Genomic DNA, 21,214 nt, shown 5'->3' with positions numbered 1-21,214 from the left:
AAAGCCGAACCAGCCTTCGCCCTGGAAAGTTTCAAGCCATCAAATGGCATGTCTATTTGGGACTGCTAGATGTCCGAAAAGAAGCCTGTGGATTGGCTCCAGGGGTGTCACTTAGGCACCTTGCTGGTGCCAACTACCCTAACCCAGGCAGCCCATTGGGTCCAGGCCAGAACGGATTGTATATTCTGCAGCATTTTGCTCTCGAGGAGCTGAAGTTGCAGGATATGCCTGACATCCTCAGGACAGCTGGCAATACATCTGCCACTCTATGCGAATACCGTTCCAGGAGGCACCAGCAAAGGACTTATCAATGGGCAAGACTAGCACTGAGAATATGTGTTTTGTGAAATTTTCCATCAGCTTGGATTCCCTGTCGGGTAGTGTGGTGGGAAAAGAGTTTGGGTTCTGGTGGCTGGATGATGCCTGTACCACCAAGCTCTCGGGGTTATATGTGAAATCTGGGATCCCGGATGCGGGCCTGTACCACCTGTATTTTGACTAGTGGGCAAGATCCTGGCTTCACCCAGGTGCCCACAAGTACATCTACTAGGGCCCCTGAAAGAAAGCAGAGGTTTGGGTGGTAGCTGCAGGGTTATGAACCTCTGTCAACACATAGGTCTTTATCTCTTGTATTGGTAGAGTAAGGACTTGAAGTTCAAGTGTCCTCCTGATGACTGTTGTAAAGGAGGCTTACTCTTCAGTGGCCATAGCATTAGGTGAGTTTAACCAACTTACTGGCATCTTGCAGGTCCTCAAAACATTTCCTCCACAATAAAATGTATCCCCTTCAACATCCTGGTCATAAAATAGCTGAGCTGCAGCAGAAAAAGTAAATTAATGCGGTGGAGATCGCAGGGTTGAGTTTCCGAATCTGATAAAACTATCAGATTTTGGTCTGGTGTCAGTACGGATGTCCAGGATCTAGTCAGTTGCATCTGTCTCAGCGTCAAGGACAGTGTCAGACTTTGCGCCAGGGCTGGAGCCGGCAGCATCCTGCTCAAAGCAGGGTCTGACCTTGGGTGGAGGTGAAGTGGTGTGGTCTGCATGAGGGATGCATCTGCCAACTGATTGCATCCTCGAATCCTTGGGGCCCAAAGGGTCTTCAGAGGGATATGGAGGGGCACCAAATATGACTACTGCAATGGCTTCCGATGACCCATCTGATCTCCTGTGGCTTTCTGCTAAGGAAGAAGGTCAAGTTGAAGCACTTGTAGAGTTCACTCTGTAACGTAGCTCCGATTGTTGAGTGGCGGGACAATGGAGAATTGTGCACCGATTTCTTATGTTTTGTTATGGTTCTTTGACTTACCTGAACTCCTGGATCTTGATGTGGAGCTGTCTCATGATTGGTCCCAGGAGTGCGGCATGACTGCGCCCTCAATCTCAACTGTATCCGGGACTCCTTCTGTAGTTCGGCAATAGTGAGCCTGCAGTCTTAAATGGCCTTAGAGGTTATTTTAGCACAATACGAGCATGACTTTGTAATGCGTCGTGCTGAAGCACCACAAGCAGACTTCCTGTGCATTTGTCACTAACATCGGTTGATGGCAGTCACAACACAGTTTAAACTCCGAGGTTCTAGGGCCCGTATCAGCACACAGCAATAATTTTTTGCAGCAAAAAACAGGTTTTCCTGAGATAAAGTACTGTCAAGAGACATCATGGAAAAGATGCTGAGCCGCACAACGCCACCTGCTGACAAGCGAGGGAATTGCTACTGAAGTTTCCAGATCCGTTCTGGCACCCGGGAAAATCACAAGTTGAGGAATCTGCAGATAGAAATCTCTATCAGAACTGCATGTACTGAAACACATGTAAAATATACACAAAGTGGCCTGTAGACCAAACAGGGATACTGGGCACTGTATCACACAGTTTAAAAACCATATGATCTGTGATATGTCATACTGGGATAATACTAAAGAAATAACCAAAGTGATTTATGGTGCTTCTTACTAGGAAGTTTCATTACATGGAATGGATAAAGTAATGAGTTTCAGGCATTTCCAGTAGTGCTTTATTTTGACTTGTGTGAGGTTTTCTAGATGTCTGCATCTTACAGTGCTTTTAAAAACCGTCTAATTTTTGCACAAAACCTACAGTGCATTTGCTGAAAGAAACCGTGGTTCACATACAAGTTAGATATAATCATAGGCAATGTACAAAGTTATTTTCCACACAACTAGTTGGCTATTACAGAAAGCAGATCAATCAAATAGTCTAAAACACCAGAGAAATGTCGAAGTGTTTCAGCATGGTTTACCCAGGCTGAACAAGCAGCAGACCATGAAAATAAAATGACATCTATCTTTGTACAATCGCTTTGGCAAAAGTAGATGTTCTCCCTCAATTGCATCTGTATGAAGATATGCAAAAACTAGAATGGTTCAATAAAATTCAAAGTATATAAAGGTTGCAAGTGCATTGTTTCCGAACATTCCAAACGAGCCCGAATAAATCTTGCAGGAATGAACGTGCTGTCAGGAGGCATGTACATGAAAGAACGGATTAAGAGGGAAGGAGATGGGATTAACATTCCCTTCCGGAGTCCACCAACAAAAGTGAAGTTCCTGCCAGCTAGTACAGCTTTCTTAGCCTTCTACTTAACAGCAATGACGACTGACCAGTTTATTGGCTGTAAATTACATATTCAGGAAACAACTTTGTTGGTTCTGCTGAAACAAGGCTTCGAGAAAGTAAAGTTATTTGCTCAATGAGGGCAGTGAAGTTGTAAATAGCCTTCAGTATTGTGTGACCAACTTAAAAAGCAGGGTTCCATACAGAGCTCAGGCAGTGCACACTGGGCACATTTGGGACTGTGCTGGCAAAAAAGTTTTTTTCCAAAGTTTCCAAGAGTCAAATGGCAGACATTGCACAGGCCAGGTACATTATTGCCTGGGGGATTACAATACTGCAAAGATTTTTTTAGATGAATACCAAAGTCACCAACCCTGCCCAGAAAGGAGTGGTGAAAATTAGTTAAAATCTAGAAAGACTAGCTAAATGTCCCAAATGTTGACGTGGAGTCCAGCACTGTTCTTTATCAATAGGCTGGCCGTGTGTCTTGAACAAGTTTAATATACACTTCTATATGAACTATGACGAGCTGAGGAAAAGAGATGTGTGTCTATCGAGTGAATAGAATGTCACGGAATAAATGTACTTCCAACGTCTAGCAGGAAATGGCTGACTGCTCTCTTATCAATCTTGCTAGCATAGGTAATGGCATGCAAAAGGTCTTAACTCAAAAAACTGCCATCTTGCCAATGTGATACAATGGCTCCACATGTGTAGGATATTGTCCATCTGATTTGTGACTAGCTCTGCTCCTCTCCAGTGCCTAGGACAACTATCATGAACCGGAGTCTTTAGATCCAACTTGCTCAGCTTCATCAAGAACCTTTGAGAAAGAAGGATCTGTTAAACTGCTTTGTACTATGTCATGCAGTCTGCAACGTGTCGTACCTTTCCTCATGGGGCATCTTTGGTGCAAGCCATGGGCGGCAGTGAAACAAGGACTAACACAATAGCTCTTTTATTCAGAAACAAACTAGAGCACCAAAGGTAAAAACACATTTTTAGTCACTTAGGGACCTTTAAATCATTATCCTATAATCTAAATGTAGAAAAAGATCATTTCAACCATTCACTGTCACTCGGAAATAGCATGGCCATGACTTGGATTGATACAGAGGTGATTCAGGGGGATTCCTTTCAAGTGTTCAAGGCAACTTGAAAAACATTTCTGGAACCTGTATGTGGCTCAGAATGCTGAAGTGAAAAGAAAAACAAACAGTACTGAGAAATGCCCACACAAGTTGTGTCTGAGTGTGCCAAGCCCAAATTGATAACTTCTGTAAAGAATTCCCTTAACATATCATCACAATTTCCCTGAAATGACATACAAAAAGAGAAGCATCAGCAGCCACAAGGCTATCGAGAGAAAACAATCTCCCTAAATTAAGATCAGAATTGGTGCTAAAACAGCTATAAATGACTATAGAAAAAAACCGTAAAAATCTAGCAATACATGAAGAAATACATTCAATGGCCGCCTACCTTTGTTAAACTGGGCTCCAGACAGCCATATGCAAAGAATCCAAAAACACCCTTAGAAGAAATGTATTGCCGATTTGTTTGGGATGAACTTGCTAGAAACAAGGGTGGTTAAGAGTGCGAATTATTTTAAATGACTGATAAGCAATACAGCCCTAAATCACTTACCCTGGAATACCAAATTAGAGATAGAAGCAATGTTCAAAGATGGCTGTCCGTTCATTTAGAATTAGCTAAGACTTTGGATCTCGGTTTTGTGTATATTTTCAGGACATGGTGCATGCAAGCAGATAGAGATGCTTCACGTTAGGCAATACAATTCTACGGAAAGATACACAAACTAGGCTTCCAGAACAAGAGACACTGACAGAGCACTGCAAGAAGATTGTGTGAGGTGCAATGGGGGAACCAAGACCAAATGAAAGATGTCTGGAGAAGTAGTATCAGCAGAAGGGCCATCAGAGGAGTTCTCCATCAACACAAAAAGTTAAAGGCAACAAAAATAAAAGCAAGCACAGGCATCTCCAACAGGCTACCATTTTTTTTAATGAAAGTGCTTCTTGACTGGCAAGTGTTTGTGTATGTGAGTAATTGTATCGGTGTATAGATGGGTGTATGTGAGAAAGTTAATGGGTGGATGGACGAGTAAGAAAGAAGTTGAGGGCACTGATGGAGAAGTGCAGCATTAATGCTCTTTCCGGTGGATACTGTATCTAATTGCAGATTCCTCTCCTTAAAACACTCCCCAGGCACAAGACAGAATCCAGAAAGCTTTCACCAACAATGATCCGGTGCACCAGAAGGTGGCGTGGTGCGGCTCCGCACTGACTACATTTTGCCCTCAAAGTGACGGAGTGGAGTTGGAGAGACGGGTCACCCCCATGTCTGCTTCTTACTTGTCTCTTTCCACACCCTCACACCCGGAGCATGAACAACTGTAGTACCAGTGTGAAGATTTCTAACTTGGGACATTTATAGATGTTAAAAAGAAGCTACTCTAAAGAAGTGACAGCGCTTGCCGTCCGAAGATATTGCCAAATATCTGCAATATGGCCTCTCTAAAGACTTCAATTTGGTGAATTATCGCCGATGACTGGGAAAACCCGGGCAGACTGAGAATTGGCTCCACAATCAGAGCTCTGGAAGGAGACCAACTAACATTGTGATGTCATCACACCTTCCCTTTGGACAGAGAATGGCTCAACAGGGTTGAGTCCCACTTCACTTCCTTGTGCTTATGTATGGATTCCGATTTTGACTTACCAGAGGACTTCGACCATGGGATCAACCTCTAAAGTGCAAGCGAATCAGCGCCTTCGACTTGGAGCAGGAGATGGACTTACGCAAGTGCCTCAACTTACTCCTGTGTTCAGCAACGTAGAGCTTCACTTCTTGGTCGCCTTCAGGTAACACAACTTCAAGTCGAACCGTGAACCTAAACTCTGGAGACACACCTTGTGTAGGTCTGAGACAGACATTTGATTTCTACAGTAGTGGCATGGTTTGAAACCTGTAGACTTGGGAAGGGACATCTTTCCATAGACCACTGGATTTCTCTGTCTTAGAAGTTTTCAAAAGGTCAATGAAATTTGAATGCAGCTCTGGATTTGCATTGGCAGGCCTGGAAAGAAAGGAACTGATGTCAGTTTTCAGGGGTGACATCTATAGTCAGCTCTGCTCTCATTTACGGGTGAGTATGGAGTCAATGTAGTACTGCACGGTCCCATCTAGGGGCATGCAGGAGCATTGCTGGTGAAAGATTTCCACATCCAGAGTAGCGCCTGGGGAGTAGTCTAAGGTGAGGAACTTGCAGTTAGAAGTATCAAAAAGAATGAGCCACAAAGGGTGAAGCTTGAGCTAGCTTTGCAATTATGTTTCTGTAAAAACAAGCACTTAACATCTAAAATCACTTACTACAATAGTGTTTCTCATTAAATTAATCTACGGTTATGGAATAGAAACGTAAACTACTGATTTAGTCCAATCTAACAAGTCCCATCTGTTGTATCTCTTGTACTATGACATTCTGGATAAAGTCAATTTCTGTTGTAGAAGAAAATCCAAACACTATTAATTTAAACTGCATTAAAAAGGGTGTGTGAGGGCTGTACCTTTCCTCTCCTACCTTCCAACTCTTGTGTTTAGTAGGGAAAGTGAATCACTCATTCACACAGAATTGGTCTTTCAGCTGCCTACAGACTTTGCACTCTAGGATACGCCTTATTCTGCAGTGACTGGCTCCCCTCTTAGTTACTGTTTTACAGGGCAGTAAGACAGGTTGCATCACACTAGTGCTTCTAGCACATACAGCATGGCACACTGTTGCTTCTCTTTCAGCAGCACACTGGTGCAACAAGGGTAATTTTTCCTGGGAGTTTGAAGGGGGTAGAGGGGCGGGGAAGAGTGGTGAACATATAACAGTACACAGAGATTTCATTGTCAATGCACTGTGGCAGAAACACTACTTAGGAAGACAGGCACAAATGCGGACCAGTCTGGCTGTGGTTAAATGAAAAAGCAGCAATGGAGCACAGCCAAAGTTCATCTCTATAGAAGAGTTACACAATGTAAATCTATTTAAAGCCATTTTATGCAGGGCATGGCTTGCTGGCTCCAAAGATGTCTTCATTCGCATGAACGTCTGGAGCAGCTCTAGCCTCTGGAGCATAAAATACTGACTGGAAGTGTATGAGGGATTGTTATTCATGGGTCTCAGTAAGTGTAAGCTGGAGAGTTGGCACATAGATCTGGGTTCTATGGGTTCTTTGCGCTCGAGTGAGACAGAGTACTGAATTGACTTGTGGAGCAGCATTTCAGCATCAGGCAATATGGCCGCACCTCAATGAGTGTTGTTGTTCTTCCAAGGTTCTGCTGGGGAAATGTAAGTCGTTAACAGCATGGCACCCAGAAGCAATCCTGTGCTCTCCAACAGCCTCTACAAGGAGATACCAGATGCTGAGGGTGGCCACATTCATAGCAATGAGGTGGCAGGGAATAGCAACAGTAAATGAAAGCAGCAGAGAGGAAGCTTAGTATGCTAGGTGCTTATCTCGCACTGAAGTGATGAGGCTTTTGAGGCAATGGGTGGGTAGACATGGGTCCCAACGAGAATAAGCAAGACCCAGAAAAAGGAAATCATCATTTCTTGGGCTCCTGGGAAGATGATTCTGAAGATCCTGGTGACCCAACAACAAGCATTTCACACGGTTAATCTAAAATCATGATGATGATGATGGATCTGCACAGTATCTCACACCAAATGTGATAATAAGTTATTTGCGTGGGAGGGGGCAGGGTACAAGACTAATGATTGTATCTCTGCCACTAAGAGTGACATGGGTCCCTTGGAAACGGTGCGAGGAAGCACAGCAGGGATGGATACCGAAACATTATAGATGTACCTGAGGTTTGAAACTTTAGCAAATTATTTATTTGTTAAATATATGGCATACAGATCCTAGGGTATCAGCATGATGTGCACGCACTGACATCAATGCAGAGCATCTATAGAAAGAACATTACTTCTGAACATTGAAAAACATTGAAGAACATCATTGTTGATCAAGGAAAAGATAAAACCAGAGAACAAGGAGACAGAAAGATCTAGGATTCACATTTGCACCCATCTCCGAGAAGTGAAGTTGGTCAGTGAGGCTTTTTCAGCAACATATTGGTCTTGTCACCAGAGTGACTGTTAGAGGTCTTCCATCTGCCTACTAAAAGCACTGTGACTAAAAAAGAGGTTTCAGAAGAGTGCTGGCAGAATTGGTTATCTCTGGTCAGCATAAACTGGTGACAGTGGCTGCGAAGAGAGGTTCAATTATGTATAAAGCCTCCAAAGTTCATTTCATTCTGGACCTCTGTCAAGTGAGAATGAGGTGCAGGCAGGAATTACAAACTGCAACAAAAGGGGATGACTGTGTTGATGTTTTCTTAATAATTGTGGGTGTGGGAGGGTATCGGAGGTTTATACTGTGTCTGTTTATTACAATGGTACCGCTCCGATGTCGCTGCCAAGTGTCCACATAGGCTGATTTTAAGATTCTACAGTTGGTAGTTAGGGTTGGATGTATTGTTCACCCTGCAAACTTTCCACTTTCTTCAACACCCCGCCTTCCCGTCCCACTGGGATGTTTGATTCCATTAGACTGCATGCTCTATAGTGTTCATCTATATGAAAGTATCTGGAATCATTCCAGAGATTACTTTTGTAGAACGACTGACCCTCCAGTATACTACTTTGGCATGTTTAGGCAATTTATCACATATCAGCAAGTTTAATCATACCAGTACAGTGCATTTGTTTTGCTATCAAATGGCATGTACCAGTTTCCAAACAAGAATAGGTTGCAGGCGTGACTCCTCTGTTAGGGCGGAGGAGTGTCACCCCCTACATCCCCCCACCACCAGCTGCAAACCTTTTACTGCAAAAAAAACAAACAAACAAAAAAAACTGTATTATCATTTTGTCGTAAAAGGGCGGGGCCTTGGGAATGACCAGCAATGAGGGGAAGCGCTCAGCACTCCCCCTCATTCCTCATTGCACATGTATGGTTGGCCGGCCGTCTCGGGCCGTCCAAACACACATGCACACTGTGCTCTCTCCAGCCCGGCACTGTGTTGCCGGGCTGGAGAGAGTAGGGACACGCTACCAGTCTGCCCGGGAGCGACCTGGCTGGGCCCTCCTAGCCAATCCTAATGCTGCTCTGAGCAGCGTCAGGATTAGCTGCAGGGCAGGATGGGAGCCTGTGCCTGCAGCAGAGGAGCAGTTTTTTCAAATAACACCCCTCGGCCCTCTCATCCCCACGTGCCGCCCCATCCGTAAAAAGTACTGCAAGCCACTCCTGATAGGCTGTCTACCAAAAAGAAAAATATGGTACAAGTAAGTGGTAACCTTCAATTGACAAACAACCTTTAATGCATCTTCAGTGAAGAGGGAGACCTGCAATGCAGATGGGGTAATTTATGTACTGTTTGTAGTATCTCCCCATTTAGCGTGTGACTGATAAAATATTTGAAGACCTCTAGGAGTGCAAACTGCTTTCTACAGTGTGGTTCCTGAACAGGTTCAAACCTTGCAGCAGAGGTCTTTTTCCCTTGCTGAGTAGCAAATTCAACAACAATCTTTATTTACTGAAGTTACGCTACCTGTGACAATTAAAACAACGCACAAAACATTTATCCTGCTACCCCTTCAAAAGAGCAATGCATTCTGGGATAAATTAGTGTGAGTCATGAAGACACTCCATACTGTAATTATTTCATTTTTGTTCATGATGCCAAAAACAGTAACAGAACACACATAAGAGTAGTGTTGTAGTCACACTTTACACTTTACCTCTACCTTATGTGTTTGCCTAATAAAATGTGTGTGGACAGTGTTCTCACATTTCCTAGCTTTCATCTCTGACCCTTTTCATTTATAGGTTGATTTAATCTTTACTATACTAATATTTGTGCTGGTCCAATTCTCCAGCAGACTAAGTTTTTACAATGATGCGTTCTGGATTATTCAGAGCTGTCAATAATTATGAACATTAAGATTCATGTATGAATTTAAATACCTTTTCCGAGTTTTCTAATGTTTCAAGAGTTGGCCATATCATCAATGAGTAATCAATAAAATCAGAATCATAACAAACATACAACAGGAACAGAAGACATTTGGTAAAGGAGACATTTTTGCTGCATGTGGCAGTGATATAGCTGTTTGTGTGCTCGGCCCTTTCTTCTTTACATTAGAAACCTTTTTAATAAAACAAAAGAGCTTTAAAACGTTTTTGACTGATTTGTAGACAACTTAAAACAGATAACATACTCCACTCACCTGGCACGATAATATCCCCAAATCCCAACAAGGAAAAGGGCATTCCACACAAAGTAAGAGCAGAAAACTCCAGCCTGGGTACCCTAATAACCACTGGCAACTGAGGAAATATAAAGAAAAACAACTATGAGTCACACTTAAGCACAAAGGAGCACATTGTATAATTTAGGAAACTCGAGGTAAACAAAACTGAGCTATATTAAGTCATCTAATGTATGTCTAGAGTGCAAAGAAAAAAGATAAGACTACAACTGGCCCAACAAAAAATTACATGTGAAAGGTTAAGAGTCTAAAAAACAAAGCCATGAAAAGTAAAACCAGATAGATAGTGAATGTTTAATATCTCCATGTCTAGAAAATCAGGACAGATGAATAATGATCATGGCTTAACACAAAAATGGTTCCCAAAAGTATGATGAATTTGATTAAAGTCGGGTTGAAGATGTTTGAAATGGAATCCTTACTTTCTCTCTAGTAGTAGATGATTCAGCGGGGACCTCCACCACGTCTGCATCACCCTAGGATCAAATCACAGTTGAGATATATATATTTTTTTAAATACAGTAGTAATTCAATGTTCTGAGAAGAAAAGGAAACTCATCCAGAACGCAGCTATGTAACCCAACATTAACCATCAGGTACAAAGCACCTGTTTGCTGTCATTTGCCCAAGTTCCCTTGAGACTCTCATGCCACGTTCATCTCTGGTTGTGCTTGTTATAAATACTCTAGAGATGTACTAAAACAGTGGTTCTCAATCTTTTGACGTCTGCAGACCCACACTTTATCGTTATGGAACCCGGGGACCCCCACTAAATCATTACTGGAATCTGAGGACAACCCACTGAAAATGGAAGCTGGAGAGGCTGGCTTAAACACTGTAGATGATTAGAACCGCAAAACGATACACAAAAAAACATACAGAAACAACCATACTTCACACAAATATACAAATAATTTCACATTTTACTTAATTTGCAAACAAATGTAAATGAAAAATATAAAATGTTAATTTTAATAGGGAGGGTGGACCTTTTAAAAAAAAAAAAAAAAAAATCTATTGAAGCCACACATCATCCTTACTATATTCTGTCTGATACACCTGCACTGCTCCCAGGAATCAATCTGAGGATACTAATTACATTTTTAGCCTCCAATTTTAAATTCCTTGACATTTACAGTACGTTTTAAAGAACAAGCTACCTACCTTCGGTAACAATGTATCTGGTAGAGATAGGGAAGCGAGTCAGCAGCACCTGGGGGCCCTGGGCGCAGGAGGAGCCAGTGTCCAATCATGGAAAGGGCAGGAGCCCTTTAAAAATCGCGTAGCGCTGCCGCCTCGCGGGAAGCGAGTCAGCAGCATATGGGTGCCCTGGGCGCAGGAGGAGCCAGCGTCCAATCAAGGAAAGGGCAGGAGCCCTTTAAAAATCACGTAGCGCTCCCGCCTCGCGGGAAGAGCGTCATCAGCACCTGGGGCCCCTGGGCGCAGGAGGCGCCAGCGTCCAATCAAGGAAAGGGCAGGAGTTCTTTAAAAATCGCATAGCGCTCCCGCCTCGTGGGACGCGCCCGGGCGGGGCCCGTCCTGTGCCCGTCGGAGACCAGAGGAGACTGGGCTGGGCCCCCCCCCTCTTTCACTTGCAATAAGAGGTTAGTCTGCTACCCAAGAGAACAGAGACCATTCCACACACCATAAACCAAGTAGTAACACTTTTATTTAGCTTTACTAATACTAGACTCTCAAGTTCATCTGCTGACATTGGTGGCTAAACTTGGGGGGCGTCATTAATTAAGTATACAGCTATCGAGTGGGACGCCGCTACCCCTGAGAGAGGCTTGGCAGGTAGGGTAGTGCTTACCAGAATCGAAGGGGACTATAAAATTCAGTCTGCCCAGGGGCCTAGTATCCCGCGTTTGGTACTTTAGGATAACTCAAATAGCACCACCGGGCAAGAGCCTAGAGCCCTTGTATTAGATCTAGTAGAGGCGAAGAATTAAATAGTTGGTAAAAAGATATGGGGAAACGCAAGGCATCAGAACCCCCACGGGGAAAGGAGAAATCCACAAAAAAACTTAGGAATGCAGGCGAGAATTGTACGATATCTGAAATTGATGACCTTAAAGAAGAGGTAGAGTCTTTACTAAGTAATAGGACCGCCCCTCTGGAGGGCTCTGAAAAAAAGATAACTTCCTATTATACAAAGAAAACAGAACTAGGGAAAGAGAAATCAATTGATAGGAAAGAGAGTGATAGCCAGCAAGAGGAAAACCTACCCCCGCTATCAGGACAACTAATCACAAAGATGATATAACGCGGGCTATATGTCATCACCCAACCACACTAGGAAGTATTAGGAAGAAGGGCCATGTGCAGAAGAGCGACTGAGTGTTGTAATAAGTATGCAGTGCTGGCAGAACCCGCTACCAACAAAGCTCATAAGGTCCAGGAGGGGAAACCCGTGGGTAAGTACGACCAAACTATCCCCTTAGTACAGATAGTTATAGAGAAGTCATCATTAGCTAACCAAGACCCAGAAAACTGCTTAAAATGTAAAACAAGGAGTCTAACAGATCTTTATGACCTAATGATTGGATTAATGCAGGAAGTTAGAGAGTTAAAACTCAAAGTAGGAACATTATCAGCTCTTGTGAAAAATGGGGGGAGTATGGGAACCCATAGAGACCAGAGTGCAGAGGAGACTTCAACAGTATCACTACATTTACAGGGCAGACCCATGTCCCCCCCATAGTTTGAATGTCCAGTCCAACTCTACTTCAACTACAGCCAGTATTCCATATGCACCATTAAGAGGCATGAGAGGGGAAAATGGGTGTAATATGGGGTCACGTAATTATTCTGTAGCTAAGGTAGGAGAGTTACGACAAGTTTCCGCGAATCCCCCAAGGGAGCCCAGTTTTGAAACAGGGTCACAAGAAGAGAAGATGGAACGTACATTAAAACCCTATACTAAATTATATAATGGTAGCATGCCCCCCATTATAAGGAGTAGACTCCTAGATGGAAAAATAAAGCCTTCTGGGGCTGAGGTAATTTATTTGCTAAATGTCCAGAAATTGGCCCAAAATAGTATAGAAGATGAGGATTCCCTAAAGAACAAAATTATACACTGGATCAGACATAAACGGCATTGCTTATCCCTAATCCGCTCAGATATTACGAGGGCGGAAAGGATGCCAGGAGAGGTTGGGAAGCAAGATGTTGTTGCTCTGATATTAAGGGATGAAAGACTAACTGAAGGTCTGATCAATATGGAACAGAGAGCCAGTGCTCCCATAAAAAATGCTATGAGGTTTAGCCTGGATCCACATACTTGCAAGTTTATAGCTCAGAGGAATAATCACAGGAATTGGGGAGAGCAAATGAGAAAAGGAGATTCTGATCTTGAAACAGTTGATAGACTAACACAACTAGATCAAGTATATTTGGGAACGATTAGTGACCTAATAGCAGTTGAATCCCAGGATCAAAATAATCACCAAGTTATAAGAGTAGGGAGTATTGAGGAGCAATTGCCCCGTAAGGAATCGACCATAGCTCAGAGCCCTATTACCAATGATATGATTTCAACTGGAAGGGGATTAGTTTCTATGGTCTCTTGGAATGTAGCAGGCCTAAAAAGCAAGCTTATAGACCCTGACTGGCATGATTATATTGAACAATTCCATGTTTGCCTCTTTCAAGAAAATTGGTTACAGGATCCACCGCACAAACTGGGGTATAAAACTTTCTTTATTAGTCCAACTGCTGCAGCAAGAGGGAGGCCGTCTGGGGGGCTGGTTGTATGGGTGAAAATTTCTCTTAATATCAAGATATGTAAACATGATGCAGAGTCTCCTGATATTCTGTGGTTGGAATTAGGGGACAAAAATAAGGTGTTATCCCATTTGTTTAATGTGTATATAAGGCCCAGAAGATCTAACCAGGAGTCACATGAAATAGAAATATTAGATGGCATGCTTAAAAAAATCCCGGTAGGAGAGACAATTATGATAGGGGGAGATTTTAATTGCAACTATGAACCTATAATTGGCCTTGAACTTCTGGCAGAAGATGAAGACCTAGCAAGAGCAGTCCCCCACCTATCAATTGAAGAGTCCGTCCCCGGTACGGTTGCTGCTTTACAACTTATGGGCCTCACATTAAAGCATGGACGGAGGGCGTGTAACGGTAGAGTGGGCCAAGGTGGTCTTAATATGAATACTTTCCAGAGAGGTAACATAGTGCTATGCATAATATAATATAATTTTGAGCCTATTACATGGGAGAGAATAGTGACCTTTAAAATAGATAAGAGGAGGGAAAGTGACCACTTTCCGTTAGCAATTGAACTTAGGGGTTACCTCACAGACCTGAACTGCATAGAAAAGGATAAGGTGGAGTTACAACCCACTCTTAGTAATAACCGAAGGGCAGTAAAATGGCCGGTGATAGTGGACAACTCGGGTGTTATGACAAACATGTATAACACATACAGAACTGCTGAAACCCCATGCCCATAAAAACTGCACTGACATCCCTATCATGGATATTCATCAACTAATGAGTACTGCACTAAGACACTATTTTACTAAACAGATACATCAAAAGTATAAAAAGGGCAAGGAGCAAATTACTCCATCTAACCCCTGGTATACTACAGAATGTAGAGAGGGAAAAACATTATTGGTAGAGGCCCTAAAACAGAAAAATGTAATAGCCGTGCAAAAGGCAATGGCTGGTTATAGGAAAATTCTGGCTACAGCACAAAAAAACTGGGAGGACCAAAAATGGCATGACCTCTTAGAGGCAGCCAAACGCAATGACGCAGTGGCTTTTTGGAAAATAGTTACTCACTGCAGGAAAGAGGGGAAATATAATACGGAACATCATATAGATCCCAGTGCTTGGGTTAACCATTTTCCGCACCTCTATTCCGATTTTTCCAATCTTGATTCATATTCTTCCCTGTACAAAGAAGTACCCTCCGGAAGCATTTTACCTGATATACAGTTTACCATGGAAGAAACGGTGACTGCCATTGAAGCGATTAAAACAGGCAAAGCCCCAGGTCTGGACAAAATCCCTGGGGATTTGTTCAAATATAATATAGAAATGTGGGCACCCAATGTAAATCAAATCTGCAATGCCATAGCAAGGGGAGAGCCAGTTCCTGAGACATGGAAAGGTGCGGAAATAATCCCTGTCTATAAAAAAGGTTCTAGAGAAGACCCTGGGAATTACAGGCCAATTAGCCTTATTGATGTCATGCAAAAAATGTGTGCTAGGCAGCTGCTGAATAGAATAGGCTGCTGGATAGAAGAAAAAAGCATTTTGACAATATACCAGGCAGGTTTCAGGCAGCAGACAAGCACAATTGACCAGGCCTTCAGGTTACTAGTAATAATGTGGAAATACACAAAATTAAAGAAGGGCCACCTTTATATTGCATATGTGGATTTGCGAGCGTCCTTTGATCTGGTTCCAAGAGACTCTCTATGGGCTGCGTTAGGGAACCAGGGTATGCCGGGGAATCTCTTGTACCAGACAAAGAGGTTGCACGAAAACACATACGCAAAGGTACGGTGGGGTCCAAATGGAGAGCTGACTGACCCAATACCTATTAAGAGGGGAGTGAGGCAGGGTTGTGTTCTTGCCCCCAACCCTCTTTTCGTTATATATCAATAACCTGGTAGAGTATCACAAACGGAGTAACCATGACTCGCCAAGATTGAATGGAGATCCAGTCCCCGCTCTCCTGTTTGGGGATGATACCATCTTACTATTGCAAACCCCCATGGGTCTCCAAACCTTATTAGAAACGTTTAGTAAATACTGTTGTTTGAAGGGGCTGGAAATAAATGCAAACAAGACAAAATATCTGGCTGTCAATCCCCATAAAGCACTTAAAAGAAGTATCTTGATTAAGGGGCATGAACTGGAGCGAGTAAAAAAACGTTAACTACTTAGGGATACTGCTGGATGCTATGTTGTCCTGGATGCCGCATGTTAACAAAGCTGCAACTTCTTTAATCCACAGCTCCATGGCGATAAATAACAACTATAAAAGCTCAAGAACCGGGATCGTTTCACCAGTGTTTGAATTCTATAGCTACAAAGCGCAGGCTGCTGTCTTATATGGTGCTGAGCTTTGGGGAATTGCAAACCTAACCCCATTAATATCTCAAGAAAACAGTTTTATGAGGGGGGTATTGGGATTGCCAACATCTACTCCACTGATCCCTCTCACCTATGACATAAACATGAAGCAAATAGGTAAACTGGCAGCTCTGAGGCCTTTACTCTATTGGTGTAGATTTTGGACAATTCCTGAACTGGTCCATTACAGACAAGCACTAATTGAGATAATGGACCTTGATAAATCAGTTTCACTTCCGTGGCTTCATCACTTAAAGTATTGGTTTTATAACCTACGGCTGAAATCTTATTGGGATGATCCCCATACACTCACGTTACAATCCAATACTCGATTAAAGCAAGTTTACTGAGAGTTCTCTTCGATTAGTCTTTTCCGCAGTAAGGACTTGGGTAGACTGACATCGAGTTTTTTGGACATCAAACCAATACCAAAAGCTGAGGAATGGTTAGATATAATTCAGCCTAGGCGAGCGAAAGCACTGTTTATGAAGTTTCGATATGGGATTCTTCAGACCAAGGCATTCACTATCAAATGGGGCCCCCAGAGCGAGAATAGGCATGAGGCGAAGTGTGGGTTGTGAAACATGGAGACCATCGAAACAGTGGATCATGTCTTGTTAATCTGTAAAGCCTACGATAAGCCAAGGAAAAAATGGATTCGACCTATCTGTAGGAAATGTAGGAATTATAAATTATAATGAAGCGGCCAGACTGTTAAGGTCTAATACTACCTCATCTATTGTCTTTGGAATAAGCCGCTTTCTTCTAGCAATTTCATTTATTAGGGACAAGGAGGGCCTGAGGTTTTAATAAGTTTAGATTTAACTAATACTTATACATACATTTTATGATGTTTTAAATGGTTAACGGGTTTTCCTCCTTGTAAGCTAATAGACCTTGGGTAGTTATTTTGTTTAAGATATATAAATCTAGTTCTTACATTGAAGGAAGAATATAGTTGCTTTGTATTTTAAGAACATCACTCCATATTTATTAATTGTTTTTATACAATGGTTAAACAGCTTTCTAACAAAACAATGCTATTATTTTGAGCAGGACATACATTTAAGGAATTTAAAAAAATATATATATATTTTTTTTTGTGTGTAAGCAATGATGAAATTGATTGCTATTTATTGATCTTAGGAGCACCATTTGTTATTTATGCAAACTGGTTCTAGTATTTATATGATTATCTGTTATTTAAACGATGTTTCCTTTGATCGTATTTTCCTTTTATGGCTGATAGCCGAATAAAGGTGTGTTGATGATGATGATGGTAGAGAGAGGATCCAGCCTCTGAATCCTTAACTTAGAATCTCCCCCAGGCGCCAGACTGGATCCGGAAACTTTTTCCCTTAGTACGTCTGCGCATCGGCAGAAGGCGACTCTGTATTGAAGTCCATCGGATGTGACGTCAACGGAGTCCATAGAAGTCCCACGCTGATGTGAATTTCTTCCATGACTATTTTCAGCGTTCAAAACGTGGAGCCACATATAGAAACTGGCAATGGAAACAGTGTGCTTTGATCAAACTACACTGTTGTGTCAAATAATAATTGAAGGCTTAATTGAAGGGATAGATATCCACCATGAAATCGTATGAGACAACAGAGGAACTCAGTTCGCAAAGCGGGGAGGATGGGAGGTTCATTAAAGGATCTGAGACTAGATCATGTCTCTACCAGATACATCGCTACCAGATACTTTGTTACCGAAGGGAAGTAACTTGTTCATTTGATAGAAACATCTAGCTGCAGATTCCTTAACTTAGAATCAGATACCAAAGCATGGAAACCCCAGAGGAGAGATTGTGTACTGAGAACCTTGTAAGTCTGTAAGTTGACAACAAGAGTAAAAGGGCCGGATAAGAAAAAAAATGAGGTGATTAAAACGTAGATGTAACTACAGGTGAAGTACACCAAAAAAGCAGGAGAGCACAGAAGAAGCTCACCCATGTCAGAGGATAGAAATCAGCCCATCCACAGTAACATGTCAATTCTGTGCCATAAACGACAACCACATTTAAGTCAAACATCCAGAAGAAAACAAATAAGTATTGGAGAATAGATTACATACTCAAAAACATCCTCATTAGGTAAAAGAATTAGCAAAAAAACTGTGCAATAAAAAGGGGGGTAACAAAACGGTAAGAACAGGGGTATAACCACATCCATGAGCGAACAATGAAAGTGAGTGCTGAAACGCTAGCGGTCTAGAGAAAAGTAAAAGACAGGTATACCTAAGAAGGCATGCAAGCCTTAATAAATAATGCACAATCAAGGACTCCTTAGAGAACACACAGATAAGGAGACATGAACTAATAAAAAACATGGAATGAAGAAGAGCTAAGTGAACATGAGCAAGCGTGGTAAAGGAGAATATTAAAATGGAAGATTGAGCAACTCGCTCATTCCATGGAATGAAAACCCACTTACGAACAGTTCGGCAAGACGACCACAAAATAGGGAACATAAATACAAAGAAACTTGGAAAAGGAAGACCAGCTATGAGTGCGTGAAAGCAGCACTAAGTGAGCAATTGGATACAACTATCCAGTGCTGGATGTAGGCCAAAGTGCTCGTTTCACCCTATGGAAACAGAGTGTAACATAATTGGCAATGGAGCAGACCCTCTCAGTATGTAAAGGGAGATCAGAGTCAGACCTGCATCATGAGACAAGCAGAAAAAGAGTATCTTGTGCAGAGAAAACATGCAGTTGCCCTCAATGAGGAGGACAATAACAATCATTGAGCATATAAAAATACTGTACAACCGGTAAATGTAGCAAATAGAAGGAAAACATCATCAAGATGTTCAAAGTAGATATTACCCTAAGATAAGATTGAAAGAACCAACACCTATGCATCGCCAATCATATATTCAAATAGAAAAATATGTGCACACATTTAGTCGTCCTGAAATGTAATGAAATATGAACGATATATATTTATGTTTTTTTATATATTTTAAAAAACAAGGAAGGTCCCTGGTAAGTCGGGGAAGCCAAGGGCAAGAGAAGACTCTATAGGGAATAATGGGCAGCAAGATGCACTAGAAAGGGCAGCAAGGACGAGAACTATAAAATGTGCACAATCCTCAAGAAAGAACCAGTCTGAGTGGGATCAATACATCCAATGACAGCACAACTCCAAGTGTGAATCCAAGTACAATAAGTAGAATCTAAAGAAGAAAAACTATGACAGACACACCTAGAGCAGAACCCTTAATTTCAATTTGAGGGGCTCCGACCTTAACCATGAGGCAACAGGTAACTCCATGTAAAATGAAAGTAATTGTACCCATATGAGGTCTCAACAATGAACCTCAGAAAACATGAGAGAGATATCACCTTCACAGAGAAGAAGAATAAGTATCCCTGAAAAGGGTCAAATCCTTCCGAATGAAGGAATTCTGGCAAGCAAGTGCAAAAACGTAAAACTCCCAAAAGTTGACTAACAAGAAGCCTACACAATAGACCAAGCAAAAGTCATAAGAGATACATCTCTATGAAGACGAATCAAGAACTGACCTAAGTCGGGGAAAGAAAGAAGAATGGGTAAAGGACTTACAAACACTGTAGAAAGTCCATTGTAAAGTGCAGAAATTACGTAGACTGCAACAAAATATGTATCAGAAACCTTAGAAGACAAAATAAGGAAGGCATCAAAGACCTATAAGAAGATAGTCGTATCACAGGAGAAAAATAAATGCACCCCTCACAGAATGAAGCACAACGGCCACATTAGTGGACAGTACAAGGGGACGTATGAAAAGACACACACTGAGTCATAGAATACCTAGAAAGCTGGTAAAATCCCCAGGTCCCCAAATGGGATGCTAGTAAAATGGAAGTTGAATAGCAGACATATAATGAGCGTTAGTATACTAACATGCAATGTAAATACTCAACTTAGAGTATGGTATATACCAAGAGGTAACAACTGTTAAGCATAAGCTTGTACTCAGAGTGAAGTAGACAAGATCACCTGCACATGTATCATAAAGGAATAATCTTCTAAGCAGACAACATAAAACAGAAGTCCCTAATCTACATCAAGTAATGAAGATAAGAAAGAAACCTTGAACATCAGGTATGAAACACTGCAAAGCCTGGTTAGCATGAATACCCACTTGGCATTCCAAGGAGAATACAACAGTATAACTGAAAGCCTCAAGGTCCTGCAGAAGTTACAGCAGAATAACAGTACAAGAATGATGGACAACCCAAAGTGTAATTGATAAATAAAGTTAACTCGTTGCTCCACCCATACTGTCTTGAAAACGACAAAAGGCTGAGTCAGCCTGTGTGCCAAACAAATGAGCGTCATCAAATTGCATGTCCAGTAATGTGGATTGGACTGGCTCTGAAAACCCTGAGGTACGCAACCAGACACGGCAATGAAGTGCAACTGAAGAAGCCATAGTCAGTGGAATCCATGCTGCAGTGAAAGTTTAATTTAGCTGCATTCCACCCTTCCTGAAGGAAAGGAGTAAGAGTGCTACTGATGTCAACCAGAAACAAAGGTAAAATATTCACTAAAGAGTCCCACAAGGAATGAGAGAAACATCCTGAAACACAGGACATGTTCAAAGAGTGCAGAGCAGAACTCACTACAAGGAAAAATATGCCTACTGTAGACATCTAGACTCCTGGACCCTATCAGGAGGAACATATGAGAGGGACTCTTAATCAGGGCAAGCCAAACTGTGATAAGTAGGATTCCTGATCAAACAAGGTGGGTCACCTGGGGTTGGATGGTGCCTGTGTGGTATTTCCTGGTCACCAGGGGCCCCTGTATTAAACTTATCACAAGCACCCAACAACACATAATGTGTGCTTTGCTGCAGGGGAAGCACTTGTTCAACCCCTGTCTGGCTCTGATGGAGTAAACCATTCAGAGGATCTGAAGCCAATTCCATTGAAGGAACGGTGAGACCCAACACCTCTGCAACCCTCTTGGGCATATCCTCAAGGGACGAACTTTCTTCCGTAGCAAGTCCAGGAGGTGAAAAGAGGCCTGAGGCCGGAGAAGAATCCAAGCCACTAGCAGTAGCCAGATCAGACAACCAGCTGTCCTCTCTAGGAGGCCTGACTCCAGTACTGCCTCTCCACCATCTCCTGCAGCAGGAACAACAGGAGTGGAGTCTTCTACCGTTGAGCGGCGATGACTGGAC

At 42.3% G+C, this 21,214-nt stretch overlaps 1 protein-coding gene across 2 annotated transcripts in view; it reads right to left on the bottom strand.

Moving 5' to 3' along the window:
- SPPL2A (signal peptide peptidase like 2A) overlaps nucleotides 1-21,214 on the bottom strand; it is a 273,444-nt gene that overhangs the window by 48,201 nt on the left and 204,029 nt on the right. For both annotated transcript variants that reach the window (XM_069222533.1, XM_069222534.1), the window contains exons 12-13: nucleotides 10,348-10,401; nucleotides 9,884-9,983 (exon numbers count right to left, since the gene is read on the bottom strand). In XM_069222533.1, coding sequence (XP_069078634.1) covers nucleotides 9,884-9,983; nucleotides 10,348-10,401 — 154 coding nt within the window. The remainder of the gene's footprint in view (nucleotides 1-9,883; nucleotides 9,984-10,347; nucleotides 10,402-21,214) is intronic.

This window comes from Pleurodeles waltl, chromosome 3_1 (assembly GCF_031143425.1).
Source record: "Pleurodeles waltl isolate 20211129_DDA chromosome 3_1, aPleWal1.hap1.20221129, whole genome shotgun sequence".
Lineage (NCBI taxonomy): Eukaryota > Metazoa > Chordata > Amphibia > Caudata > Salamandridae > Pleurodeles > Pleurodeles waltl.
The sequence above is the reverse complement of the archived record's forward strand: the minus strand, read 5'-3'. Positions and strand labels throughout refer to the sequence as shown.